Source organism: Cygnus olor, chromosome 5 (genome assembly GCF_009769625.2).
Source record: "Cygnus olor isolate bCygOlo1 chromosome 5, bCygOlo1.pri.v2, whole genome shotgun sequence".
NCBI lineage: Eukaryota > Metazoa > Chordata > Aves > Anseriformes > Anatidae > Cygnus > Cygnus olor.
The window spans coordinates 54,591,398-54,604,424 of record NC_049173.1 but is presented as its reverse complement, the minus strand read 5'-3'; the positions used below and the strand labels follow the sequence as shown (position 1 = coordinate 54,604,424).

The 13,027-nt window shown below is 51.4% G+C and overlaps 1 protein-coding gene across 2 annotated transcripts in view; it reads left to right on the top strand.

Moving 5' to 3' along the window:
- Positions 1–3,994: 3,994 nt before the first annotated feature.
- Positions 3,995–13,027, top strand: part of LOC121070711 (bestrophin-1-like) — a 12,685-nt gene continuing 3,652 nt past the window's right edge. Inside the window, exons 1-8 of one of the 2 annotated variants that reach the window (XM_040558271.1) lie at positions 3,995–4,214; positions 6,230–6,389; positions 7,115–7,209; positions 7,594–7,827; positions 8,882–9,036; positions 9,971–10,048; positions 11,780–11,932; positions 12,396–12,476. In XM_040558271.1, coding sequence (XP_040414205.1) covers positions 6,238–6,389; positions 7,115–7,209; positions 7,594–7,827; positions 8,882–9,036; positions 9,971–10,048; positions 11,780–11,932; positions 12,396–12,476 — 948 coding nt within the window. In that variant the 5' untranslated portion in view covers positions 3,995–4,214; positions 6,230–6,237. Of the gene's footprint in view, positions 4,215–5,975; positions 6,390–7,114; positions 7,210–7,593; positions 7,828–8,881; positions 9,037–9,970; positions 10,049–11,779; positions 11,933–12,395; positions 12,477–13,027 lie in introns of those variants that run through there. The other variant, XM_040558270.1, reaches the window with a different exon arrangement.

Genomic DNA, 13,027 nt, shown 5'->3' with positions numbered 1-13,027 from the left:
AGATTCCAAGGAAGAGTGTCACTTTGAAAGACACCCTTGATGTCTTGCAGCTACGTCTGCATTTTTCTTGGCACTGAAGCCGCAGAAGGGAGAGGGATTTCACCGGGCGCTGGCACCCACGGCCTCCTGAGAAAAGCACTTGTTTTCTGGGAGGCTGCCGGGAGGGCACTGCCCCTTTCCCAGAGACAGCTGCAGCTCACAAATTGCATTCAGCACAGGGAAGGGGCCTCTGTGATCCCCACAGGGAGGGATTCGCTTCCTGCCACAGCAATTCAAGCTCCACATCTGTAAAATGGAGAAGATTGGAAGGCTTCCAGGGCCTGCTAGGAGGCTATAAAGGCAGCGAGGCTGGGCACGGGTGTCAGCGTCTCCGTGCTTCCCCCTCTGCTGCCGTGTAAGGCAAGCTTTCAGGCAGGCATTTCGCTCAAGACCTGGAGGGACTGAGGCCACGGGGAAGGTGAAGAGAGATCCAAGTACTGCTGCCACACTGGTAGCCCCTCAGTTACTGACTTCCATATTAAATTCCACAAATATTTTGTACTGTCACAGTAGTTCCTCAGAGCCACATGAACTGCCAGGTGAGCTGCTCTCAGAGGAGGGCAGCAGAGTGCCTCAGATGCCAGCATATCCCTCTGTAAAGAGCTGGACACTTGAGATTTTGCTGTTTCATTTTAGAACCACCTAAACAACTCCAAAAAATCTCACAAGAAGCGTTTTTGTCCCCCTGTCATGTAAGGGGACAAGGGCTCAGGCACTGTGGCCTGCTTACTAACTCCTTCTCTCCCAAAACCCATCAGAGGGGGTGCCCAAACCCCAGTTCCTTGTGTGGACAACCCTGCCTTCAGAGAGAATCATTCCATCCCTCTGCTGACCAGGTCTTCCCACATTCACAGAACTTTTTGGGTGTTGAGACATTTTCATGATCCTGAGCAGTTAAGGGTTTCTGCTGGGACAGCAGCCCTGTGATCCTGGCCATAAAAGCACTTTGGGAGCTGCTGCCATTTAGCAGTAGTGTTTCAGGGACCTCGCAGCAAGCTCAGCCCCATAACAAAGCAGTAAGACAGGCACTGCAATGCACCTTTCAGGAATGATGCTGGCCTGGATCTGCAGAACCCCACGGGCTGTCCTGGACAGGTGCCACCCACACAGGGACAGTAGCCACACCAGGGCCAGAAGCAGCCACCCTGCGTCATTGCTGGCCAGTGGTAAGGCTTCAGAAAGGAAGGACAGCTGGAGTGTTTAGGTCCTGCTGACCACTTCTCTTTCCCCTGAGCTGACTTGGTGTTACTCACAACACTTAGGGACAGGGTAAGTGCAAAGCTGTGTGTTGTATCAGTCAGTCTGACGGCTTTGCTGTGGTTGGGCCAGTGAAACAACCCTTCACTCGCCAGCATCTGGCCGCTGATAAGAGCCCTATCTAGTTCCACACCTCGAACGGGAGGCTCTCCCAGTGGCCCTCCCTGTGCCTGTGCTCCTCCTGCCAGGTCTGTATCGCACACAGCAGAAGCACCGTGCTGCCTCTTCCCATCTGCCATGCCTCCCTCCTGCCCAAAGCAGTCGTCCATGGTAGGGGCTCCAGGGCTGTAATGCACCCAGGGATGCAATTGTTTCCACCATTGTCGCTGAAAAGGAATCAGGGCCAGAGGTAATCGAACACACCACAGTTGACACCAGAACTAAAACCTCAGATACTGGCACTGAATTCCATGCTTCAAACCATCACCTACCCACCACTGACAGCAACTCCCAGAACTGCACCAGAAATCCCACATCAGACAGCTGCCAGGTAGCAACAGCTTCTGAGAAGAAGCCAAACACCGCCCTCCTCTTTTCTAGGCTCAGCCTCATGGAAAGGAGAAACCCACAGTTTGGACAAATTAACCCCTGCTGATGACACTAAGCAAGTGTTGAAGACATAGACAAAGACCAGCATAAAAAAAGTAGGTTACTACTAGGAACTACCTTCTTCATCTAACTTCACTGAAGCCTTTGCAGCTTTCTTGCAGGAAAGAGCAGTGACAAAACACGCATTGCAATCATGTAGAGCATCACAAAGGAGACTGGGCCTCCAGGTGCACTGGTCACTGCTAAGCCCACAGAGGTATCACAGCTTACGCTGTTAGCTCAGCACAGAGGAAGCAGGGTAAGACCAGCAGCGGCTGACCACATACCTGGGGCTGCCTAGGTGCAGGAGAGAGCTGGTTCTCCACAGTCACGCAGCACATTGCACACAGCGGACTCCAGCTCCTGCCTTGCAGAGCAGTCAGCCCCGGGGAAAGGAAAGCACACAGCTCTTCTGTATGCGAACAGCATTTAGACCCAAGGACTAGGCTTTCAGAAGCTTAGACAGAGCACTGTCAAAACTGGGGAGCAGTGAAATGCCAAGAAAGAGCGTATTGGAAGTTAAAAGCAACTTGCCCGGTATATTAAGGCAGCATGTTTCCCAGTTGGATCCACCATAGCCTGCAGAGCAATCCCAGGCAGGCCAGCTCAGCACCTTCCCACTCAGCTCCTCTCCCCCAATGACCAAACCCCGTGCAGGTATGGTGACAGACCTGTGCTCCCCCTCTATAATGGCCTATAAATGACTAAATGATGGAAGTCAGGAGGGCCAGAGCACATTTATGAAATTGGGTCTAGCTGATGAGACAGAGCCACGACTTGGCTTAAGGCTCAGAGCAGCTGCTTGTCTCCAGGACACCGAATGTTGTAAGGGGTTGGCAAAAATTGACAGGGAATAGATGACAGATGCTATTACCTTGGACAACAGAGACAAATTCCCAAAGGAGTGAGCAGAAGAGAGATGGGAGAGCAGACCTCAGGCTGCTGGAAACTAGTTAGTAAGCTCCCCTGGGGATCTGCTTTTGGAGGTATTGGGGACCATCAGTGCTGGTCACTTTTTAAGTGCCATCTTTTAGGAGAATAGGAGCAGGCAATGCTAAGGCATTGGAAGTAAAGCAGGTGGGGCAGAAGGACAGCTTGGCTGAGCAGCGATCTTCTAGAGCTTAGGCAGAAAAGGAAAGTGTATGGCCACTGCAAGCAAGGCTGGGTGACACAGGATGCTGCTCACCATTGTAGGGGGAAAATTCGTGGGGCCAAAGCTCAAGTAGAGTTGAAGCTGGCCGGTACCGTGGGGGACAATAAAAAAGGCTTTTTTAAGTATGTTAACAGCAAAAAGAGAAAACATTTATCCATTCCTTGATGAGGTTGGTCACCTCACAGAGAGGGACATAGACAAAATGAGACATCTAATGTCTTCTTCACCTCTGCCTTCAACACTGATGATGGGCTCTGGGGGTTAGTCCTGAGTGAGAGGGCTGTGGCTGCAGGAACAGTAAACGGAACTCATATGGGAGCAGAAAAGGGAACAAAGGCCTGAGAGCAGTCCTGCGACTGCCAGCCCTGGAGAGACAGAGGTGAGGCGTTCTCTGTCTTGCAAAAGGTTTGAAGACAAAAGTAAGGAGCTGTGCTTCCCAGGTTGGCATGCAAAAAAGGAGGCTGACAGCCCAGGAGCACTGCTGGAGAAGCAAGTAGAAAAAAAAGTGAACACATGGAAAGAGTCTCAGGGAGCCAGTGGCAGGGTGGAAGTCCCCAGCATCAAAACCACAGCTGGAAGAGACAGTGAGAAGGGAGAGGGATGGCAGAGAAACCTCTGCTGAGAGCCAGGCAGCTCAGGGCCAGGTGTTTCCCAAACCTAGGGAGCTAACACTCAGGGAAGAGGGACCTGCACAGGCTCTGAAGGGGGACACATTTATAGCACTTGTGGAAAATTCCAGCCCTACTTAATCTCCTGGGGCTTCTGCAAGACCATGACACAGAGAAAGGTACCAAACAGGAAAGAATTAGAGGAAAATGCCTCTCCTCTGGCAGCCACTATGGCTGTGCCAGGAATTAGCAGCAGCTGTGGAGCAGCCAGCCCTGCCTCCCCTCCTCCGGCCGCCTCTATAAACACCCAGAGCTTACTCAGAAGATTAGAAGGGAACGGGGCAAAAGACAACAGAGTCTCTTTTGTAATGAGGAAGGATTATGGCATCAAGTGACCGGCTGCAGCTCCCAAGTGGGTTTCAGGCTCCTTAGCACACCGTGTCTGCCAGGTTCAATCCCCCCACGAGCCAAGAGGAGGCGGGTTGTGGCGCTGGCCACAAAGGACCCAGCAAGGACACGTGCAGGACCAAACCTTCACCGTCTCCGGTGCAGCCCAGGAGCCCATGACTGTGAGTATCTAGCCCTCACAGGATCAGGTAGATTCCTTCAAAGACTAGCCGATCGATCTGTCTGTCTTGTGAACTCATCGCTCCTCTCACTCTATCTGTCCTCTGTATCTGTTCTCTGCATCTGCAGGAGGCGTTTTTGTCTGTTTCCAATGTTACAGGGTGGGTAACACACCTTATACAGGTAAATCTGGTTTGCTACTGTGAGATCTTGATCATTGTGAACTCAATTTGTCTGATTAGTGTCAATTGATCCCCAGGTGCAACAGCTAGATCGGATGGATCAGCCAGGGTGATGTAGGATCAGGCACAGGGGTGGCAGTGCCACGCTCTCCCGTGGCCCCATGGGTGGCATTGGGTTGTGTGGGATCTGCACAGGGATGGCTCTTCGTCCCCAAACTGACCACTTTACCACCGCCAGTGCTGCAGCGAACTGCCTCACACCATGAATCTCAACCCCAATCGGTGCCGTGAGTGTGCCAGCTGCCAAGTGACAACCGGGGACATCCTGCATAGACCAGCAGGCAGGCAGGGAGCTGCCTTAACCACGCAGAGCTGAAGGCAAAATCACTAGGAAAAGCCCCATATCCTGCGCCCGAGCAGGACTGCACAGAGGTGGTGTCCATTATTTACGTGGACAAGAGCTGAAGTTTTCCATGTTTGGTAAAAAGTGGCTCTGTATCTGAATTACGCAACGAGGAGTCTCCCTCAGCAATTTCAAGACCCAAAGCACAGAGCAAACAGTCTGCTTCCTGCAAGCAGCCCCCAACAAATTTATGGGTGCTCCCATACATTTCTCATCTGTATAGCCCGTGTGCGTATAGGGTCTAGGGCGCTTAAAAAACTCTCCACAGTCCTGTGCGCTGGGCAAAAATACACACAGAAAGGGCACAAACACACATGAGTCTCTAGTTAAAGGTGCATCTGTGCAGCTCTCAACAGGGTGGGTGCCAGCTCTGTCCCTCCGGTATAATCTGTAAGAGGGGACTCAGGCAGAGTTAGGACAGGGAAACACGAAGGAGGTGCAGCACCGAGAAGCCATATTCAGAACAAAGCCTGCTGTTTGTTGAACCAGCCAACAGATTTTGCAGTTTCTCTTCACAGAGCCAGCTCACTGGGAGCTGAGTTTTCTCCACCTAACTGTAGGTCTTTCACTGAGATGCTTAAATAAGGAGGATGGACACAAACTCACCTCTGCAGACCAGTAAGGTCTGAATCATCCCTGGAAGCACTTCTTTGTCTCCGTCATTCAGACAAGAGCCCAAGACCTTGGTATTGTTAACATCAAGGTCACTGCAATGTCTATGTAACATCTGGCGATGTGTTTTGGCTTAGAAATTCCAACAGTTTTCACATTGGATAATTATTTGTGAAACGATCTGTGCTTGCCTGGCACAGATTACAGTGGCTTGTGTTTTTTTTTTTTACAGCTTCAGGTTTACGTGAGTCTGATAATTAATTATGATTAATAATTATCTATTTAGGGCTAGACAAGAAGTGCAGCAGGGATGCTGCATGATTGGGAAGCATTTCATGAGCCTGAATGCCTTCTTTCTTTTGGCATGATTTATTGTGCAATGTATGGTTGAAAGAGTGGGGAGGTGAAGTTGCTGGAATTTGAGCTCTGTGAGCCTGGTCGAACTCCAAACCCCATGCCTCGGGTCTCTAACAGGGAAAGCTGTTCTGCCTGCAGGATCGGGACCGGCACAGGCCAGATATGCCCCCCAGCCCAAATTTAAAGACAGCAATATTTGTTGGACGAGTGCTACAAAACCCATGAAATCTCCAGAGGTACCTTCATCTGGATCTGCACCAAGAAATCTCCCCATAAACTTCTTCATGGTTTCCTACCTTAATGACTTCATCTGACCCGTCTTTTGGTCTCAGCTCAGACTTTCTCCCTTCCTTCCTTCCTTCAATCTTGCTTGCCTGCTGGGACACTCAAGGTTTCTCTGCCTCCTGCCCCTGTTCAGGCTTGCTGGCAGCTTCAATATCTGCCCATTTTGTGTTTCTGCCAGGATCTGTGATGACAGTGACATACACCAACCGTGTGGCCGATGCCCGCCTAGGCACCTTCTCCCAACTCCTGCTCCAGTGGAAAGGCAGTATCTACAAGCTCCTCTACTCCGAGTTCCTTATTTTCATCTCCCTCTACTTCACCATCAGTCTTGTCTACAGGTGGGCATCCTTGCAGCAGCACTAACGCAACCACTCACTCTCAGCCTGTCCCAGGGCATGACAACTGAGCAATACAGTCCTGATAAAAAGGAACTGGCCAGACACTTGCCAGCCACTGTTCAGAGGAGGAAAGGAAAGGTCCTTCCTCACTGCACCAGTACAGCTTAGCAGCTGACAGATTTCCTTTTTCTGGCCTGGAGAGGAACAGTTCCTCTTTCTGGGAATGAAGACTTGCATTTGGTGACTGCCTGAGAAGAATGGTATGTAGACGCCAAGGCTGAACCAGTACTGGAAGTACTAGTAATAGCAGGAAGCATTAGGAGAGAATTTCCCTCATGTACACAGCAAGCAACGCTTCTGAGAGCAGACATCAGCCCTGGGGCTGCAGACCTGTGATAAGGCAACCGTACTCTGTGGCTGGTCTGGTTTTAACAAGGAAAGTCAGGGACTTCCCCTAGCTGGGTCAACGTGCACAGATAGAGCCCGGAGGGAGGAAAGCAACTCTGAGACATAGGCAGGAACACATGTCAGAACAGCCACTGCTAGCAGGAGCAGAGCTGGGGCTGATGTCAGGCAGGCTGATGCCCTAGGCTGCTCACCCACATCATCAGGCTCACAGAGCGGTCGTGTTGTGGCTGCACATCCTCACCTTCCCTTGCCAGGTTCCTATCCCAGCAGGCCTGGGTCTCTTATGTGAGGCTGATGACTCTTTTTCTCCCTTTCAGGCTGATCCTCAGCGAAAGCCAAAGGCTGATGTTTGAGAAGCTGGCGCTCTACTGCAACAGCTATGCTGAGCTAATCCCCGTGTCCTTTGTGCTGGGTAAGGAGCTCTGACCGTGAGTGTGCAGGGAGGGGAACGGGGCAGCATTTGTCTCCCTGCTTTGTCATAGCTCTGCAGGTAGGCAGGATTCACCAAGCAGTTCCCTCACCCTGCCTCTGTAAAACCCCCAGGCAGAGAGCATTATTCCATGACGGAGCTGTGAGCTATGCACACAGCTTTCACCGTCCAGCTGTACTGGCACGTTCTGGGTTCTCCCAGGAGGGCAGGGACCAAGTATCTCCAAACAAACTGAAAGGCAGGCTCTAGCTTTATCATGGAGATATGAATTGCCTTGCAAGGCGTGCCTTCACTCATCACCCAGTGACACGAGCACGTACACCTCCTGCTCCTTCAGGGTGGCTAACGTGGTCAGCTCCCCTCTAGGTTTCTACGTGGCCCTGGTGGTGTCCCGCTGGTGGGCTCAGTACGAGAGCATCCCGTGGCCTGACCGCATCATGAACCTGGTCTCCTGCAACGTGGACGGGGAGGACGAGTACGGGCGGCTCCTGCGCCGCACGCTGATGCGCTACAGCAACCTGTGCAGCGTGCTGATCCTGCGCTCCGTCAGCACCGCTGTCTACAAGCGCTTCCCCAGCATGGAGCACGTCGTGAGGGCAGGTCAGTGCTGGCACTGCCTCCTGCACAGCTCTGACCCCAGGCAGGCAGCACCTTGCTGCTGGGCTTGGGGCCAGGAGCTCTGTAAATGGCCCCTTGACCTCTATATTGGAGTAGAGAAAGTGCTACAACATGCTCTGCTGTTGGTCCTCAGCATCTGCTCGTGCACTAGCCCTGCTCCTCTGAAATAACTGTTTATGTTTCCCTGTTTCACAGTGTGCTTGTTCCTACTTGTGGCTGCAGGGCCTCTTTGAAACGTGAAGCATCTCTGCTCACTTTTTTTTTGTGTAAGGGGAGTGGAACTAGCAGGTGTGTGAATGGAGATATGCTGCAGGTCGCAGGGCATCCCTGACTGATCAGATTCCTGTAACTGTGGTGCAGTGACTTCCCTAGCAGCTGCTCTGCAGTAAGTGACCCTGTGCACAGGCCTACAGCAGAGCGTGAGCAGACCCCTGCCAGGTTTTAAGTTTATTCTCTCAGGGTAAGAGTTTTCCACTTGGTGGGTGAGAATTGGGAGACTCTGACCTAAACAGACCCCAAATGCAGGGCTCGCTGAATTATCTCTGAAGATGCTCCTCACGGTACAACATTTTCCAGCCTGCCCATAGTGAGATGTCTGCAATTGCCCTAGTCATCTGGACTCCCTTCTCAATCCAGAGAGAAACAGGCAGTTCTAGGACACAAGTCATCACCTTCTCTAGGCATTTGCACCCTCACCAGTACTATATTTCCCCAATGGTGGGTGCTCTCAGACATAGTCTGATTTTCGGGTGGTCCTGTGCAGAGCCAGGAGCTGGACTCAGAAGGGACCCACAGGAATCATCAACTCAGTATATTCTGTGAAATAGAATCTGCTTCTTACACTTCTACAAACCACAGTTTTAGCAAGACTTCTTGTCCTTTTATGTCCCCCCAAAGGTGAGTGCCCAAATCTTTCCTGCAATTATAAGGAGAGTTGAGGCGACCACCAGAGATTTAGATGTTTCTATTTCCTACTAGATCAACTCCTTTCCACTCTCTATGGACGTTCCTCTCCCATCTACTCTTTCCCACCCAGGTCTCATGACCCCAGAAGAGCACAAGAAGTTCGAGAGTTTGAATTCCCCCCACAACAAGTTTTGGATCCCTTGCGTGTGGTTCTCCAACCTAGCGGTGAAGGCAAGGAACGAGGGGAGGATCCGTGACAGCGTGCTGCTCCAGGGCATCCTGAACGTGAGTGACAGAGCCAGCAGGCAACTGCTGGAGATCCTTATCCAGTTCTCTGGGAAGAACTACAGGGATTTTCAGAGGTAATGCAAGGAATACTGAAGTAGGATGTGCAGACAGTGAGCCAGGCCTGTCCCTGTGGATATTGCATTAATTTTGATGGGAAATACCTTCACTGCAGCTCTCCTACTCATGACAGGACAGAGCTTTTCATGGCCTGGTGACAGGTTAGCAACGGCACACACAAGAGGAGAGAGGAACGCGACACCTTTCTCAAAACTAGGACAGGAAGGAGCCATGTGGCTCACATCTAGGTGTAGTAAGGTCTGCAAGGAAGCAGAACACGTATCTGGAAAAGACCATCAGAAGTCAAAAGCACCTTCAATAACCATGGTCCATGGGGAGAACTTCACTATCGACAACCCTTGTATAGTCCTGGGAAGCAGGCTGTGCTCCACAAGCAGGACCTGGCAGTGATCCCTGCACAGCTGCAGATTAAAAGAGGCTCCAGAGCATCTCATCCTCCCTGGTATTTGTGTGCAGAGAATTGCATTGCCTCTGCTGCCTGGAGTGAAATTCATCCCTCTGGGCTATATTTATCTAGACTCACCATATAATCAGGAGAGAGAGATGGATACTTCTAAGACATTATTTGCCTAACCTGATGAGCTGCTCACTTTTTGAAGAGAGAAATTCTGCTGTGAAGCGAGCTATGAAGGGACCCTGATCTCAGATGCAGACACCCAGGCACCTTGCCCTCCAGGGAAGCATGAGACCCTGCTGGTTGTCTGGTGGGGATAGGCTGGACACCAGTGGAGCAGGAGTCCCAGCTGAGTCCCACCTATCAGGGGAGGTGTGAGCAGGAGAGGATGGGCTAGAGAAGGCCAGGAAAGGACACACAAAGTTGGTACCAACAACATGTTCCTTTTCCCCACTGCAGGAACTCAACACTCTGCGTAGCCAGTGCGGGCGGCTCTACGGCTATGACTGGATCAGCATCCCTCTGGTCTACACTCAGGTGAGAAGGGATCCCCCCACACCCGCACGTGCTACAAGGGAACCCCCATTGACACCCACCCATACCCATCCTACACAAGGACCTTGCTGATGCTCTGTTCACTTGTACCCCTTGCCCACACCTACACACACAGCCTGTGCTGGCTCTCCTGCACGCGAAACCCAGCAGCACACGCTCAGCCCAGCCTCATTTCTGTAACTCAGGCACAGCCACCGCTACAGAAACACACAGGGTAATTATTTACCCGTGATGTGCTCCACATGGGTACACAGCAAACCCAGATATGTGCGGATCCAACACTGCAGAGCTGAGATCTGTCTGCCAGCAAACCTGCTCCAGCACACAGGGCAGCTGTGATGCAGTTATGCCACATGCGTGAAAGAGAGCTTTGTGCATGTGCTCAGCTGTCTGAGTTCCCCCAACGCAACTCCAGACAGAACCTTTAGTACCAATTTGCTCCTTTGTCTCAAACATACAGCTGCTCAGGTAACACTAAACACACTCCACCATGAAAAGGGAGCTGCTTCCATTCATGCAGTGCTGAATGTTAACAAGGAACACATTAGGAAACTACATCCCTGCACAGACCCCGCTGCCCTAAAAACTAGGAACAAAAGCAATACCATAACACGTTGCACCAGCATCCCAAATTTACGTTTGGGGCAGAATACTTTGTGGCCCTGGCACAGTGCTGCAGCCCCCCACCAAGAAGCCCATAGGAAGAAGACATCAGCTCCACCAAAGCCTTACCCCAAGCACAGGAAAGAGAGTCTCAGCTACTGAGATGGTCAGGAAGAAGTGACAGAGCCATGTCAGGCTGTAGAAAAGGCTGGCCCCAAATTGGCAGCTGCTCCAGCAGCAACATTCAGGTCTTGAAGTTGTGAGCAGAGTTTGCCAGATAGTCTGGACAGGGTCTTTGCCCTCTCTGCAGTGCACAACCCATTTTTCTACAGGTGCGCATCCAGATTGCAAAGTCTATCATTTCAGGTAACCTGCCCACAATGGAACAAACCCATGCTGCTCACTGCAGGGCCAGCTTAAATCTTGTGGTGCTGGGTGTTTGTTTTGACCCCACCCTGGTTGCTGGATGGCAATGAGCCTCAGCTGCTAGTAATTTGCAAAGGGGAAGTTTCCAGTCCCATGATTACTCATTATAGCCTGAAAATCTGGGCAAGCAAGCAGGCAAATATAAAAAATCCACCATTAGGACCAAAAAGGAGTCAGTCCAGAGCTGGCAGCTATGCGCAGAGTTCCCCTCACAAATTTAACAAGGGCCTGCCGGCATGGACCGAGCCGTGAGGGGCTCAAGAGAAATACCAGGAGAGGCGAACACACCTTAAATTGTCAGGAAATCAACCATGCAGCCATGTGTCAGTGCTGTAAGCTCCTTCCACCCAGGATGTCAAGTGCCACCTTCTCTCTGTGATGCCTACATGTATGGCATTCCGCAGAGTGGATTTTCCATTCCATGCAATGTACAAAACAGATGAAGGGCAAAGGGCATAAATAAAGCTTTCTGCAGCAGAAATGCATTTTCCTTATTAAAAAAAAAAAAAAAAAAAAACACAGAGGAGAAGTATATTGTAACTGAATACATGGCTTTCAAAAGGCTACAGAGCCAGAACATCTGCAGCAGCTCGCTGCTGTTTGGGGTGGAACTAGGAGAGGGATGCTGAGAAAGCAAGTTGGGAACTCAAGGTCCTCTGCTGTGTCCCTTGGCACCTTTCCTAGGTGGTGACCGTGGCTGTTTACAGCTTCTTCCTGGCCTGTCTGATCGGGCGGCAGTTCCTGGATCCGGAAAAAGCATATCCTGGCCATGAGCTAGATCTCTTCGTGCCAGTCTTTACGTTTCTGCAGTTCTTCTTTTATGCTGGCTGGCTAAAGGTAAGTCCAAGAAAACATGCCTGGAACTGGAATCTGACCCAAACATGGGTTTTTCCCTGGTTTGTGCCAGCAGGGGCTGAGCTGTGGGCAACGTGCCAGGTGCTGGGACCCAACAGGGACTGAGGGCACTGCCAAGACCTTCAGTTTCTGAGCACCTCATTCTGAAGACCGACTCCACCTTTGCTTAGTTTGGGGAAAAGAGAGGCAGTGGGCTGCACTTTATCTGCAGAGTGTTGCACGTGGTCTGCAGCAAGCACGGGGCAGTTCCTGTGTGTACCGATGCCTCCTAATAACTGGAAAGGTTCTGGGTTTAACCCACCCCTTTTGGGGAGAAACAGCATTGCTCCAAATTCAGGACACATCACGCTTGAGGGTAGTTCTGGATTCAGCCCCATGGCCCTTCCTCCTGCAGGGAAAAGGGTGGGTACGACCGTGACCCTTGCTGTGTGCTCTCCACGTGCAGGTGGCCGAACAGCTCATCAACCCTTTTGGGGAGGATGATGATGACTTTGAGACCAACTGGCTCATCGACAGGAACCTGCAGGTACGGTGAAGGCAGGAGCCTCCTGGCCCACAGAGGCAGGAGAGCACCTGAGGGCTCAGTATAGTCGTGATGTTCTGTAGCACTTCTGCCTGCAGCGGGGCAGAGAAGCAGTCCATGACCCTTGTGCTTATCTGAGGCTTCGGTGGCTGTATATTAAGAACGGGCTCAGGATCTCCAAAGAGAGACAGCTAGAAAAGCAGGAGGAGAGCATAAGGTTCCCCAGCAGATACAAGGGTGAAGGCAACCGGCTCAGTGTTCCTTCTCAGCAGCCAGGGAAACATCCCAGGCTCCAGGAAAACTAGGGCAAGATGTGTGCCAGGAAGACACACACACACACCAAGCAACACAGGGCTTTTGGCACATAGAGATACATTTGGTACACAGAGACCAGCAGCAGTTCCACCCGGCCCCCTTAGCCCATATTTTGGCACACATGATGGATCCAGACTTGTTTCAGACCCTCGCTGCCTTTCAATGATAAATCATTCCTGCCTCTTCCTATCTTTTCCCACCCTATGTCTGTACCTAAAACTGCCTCCTCTGGTTTCTTC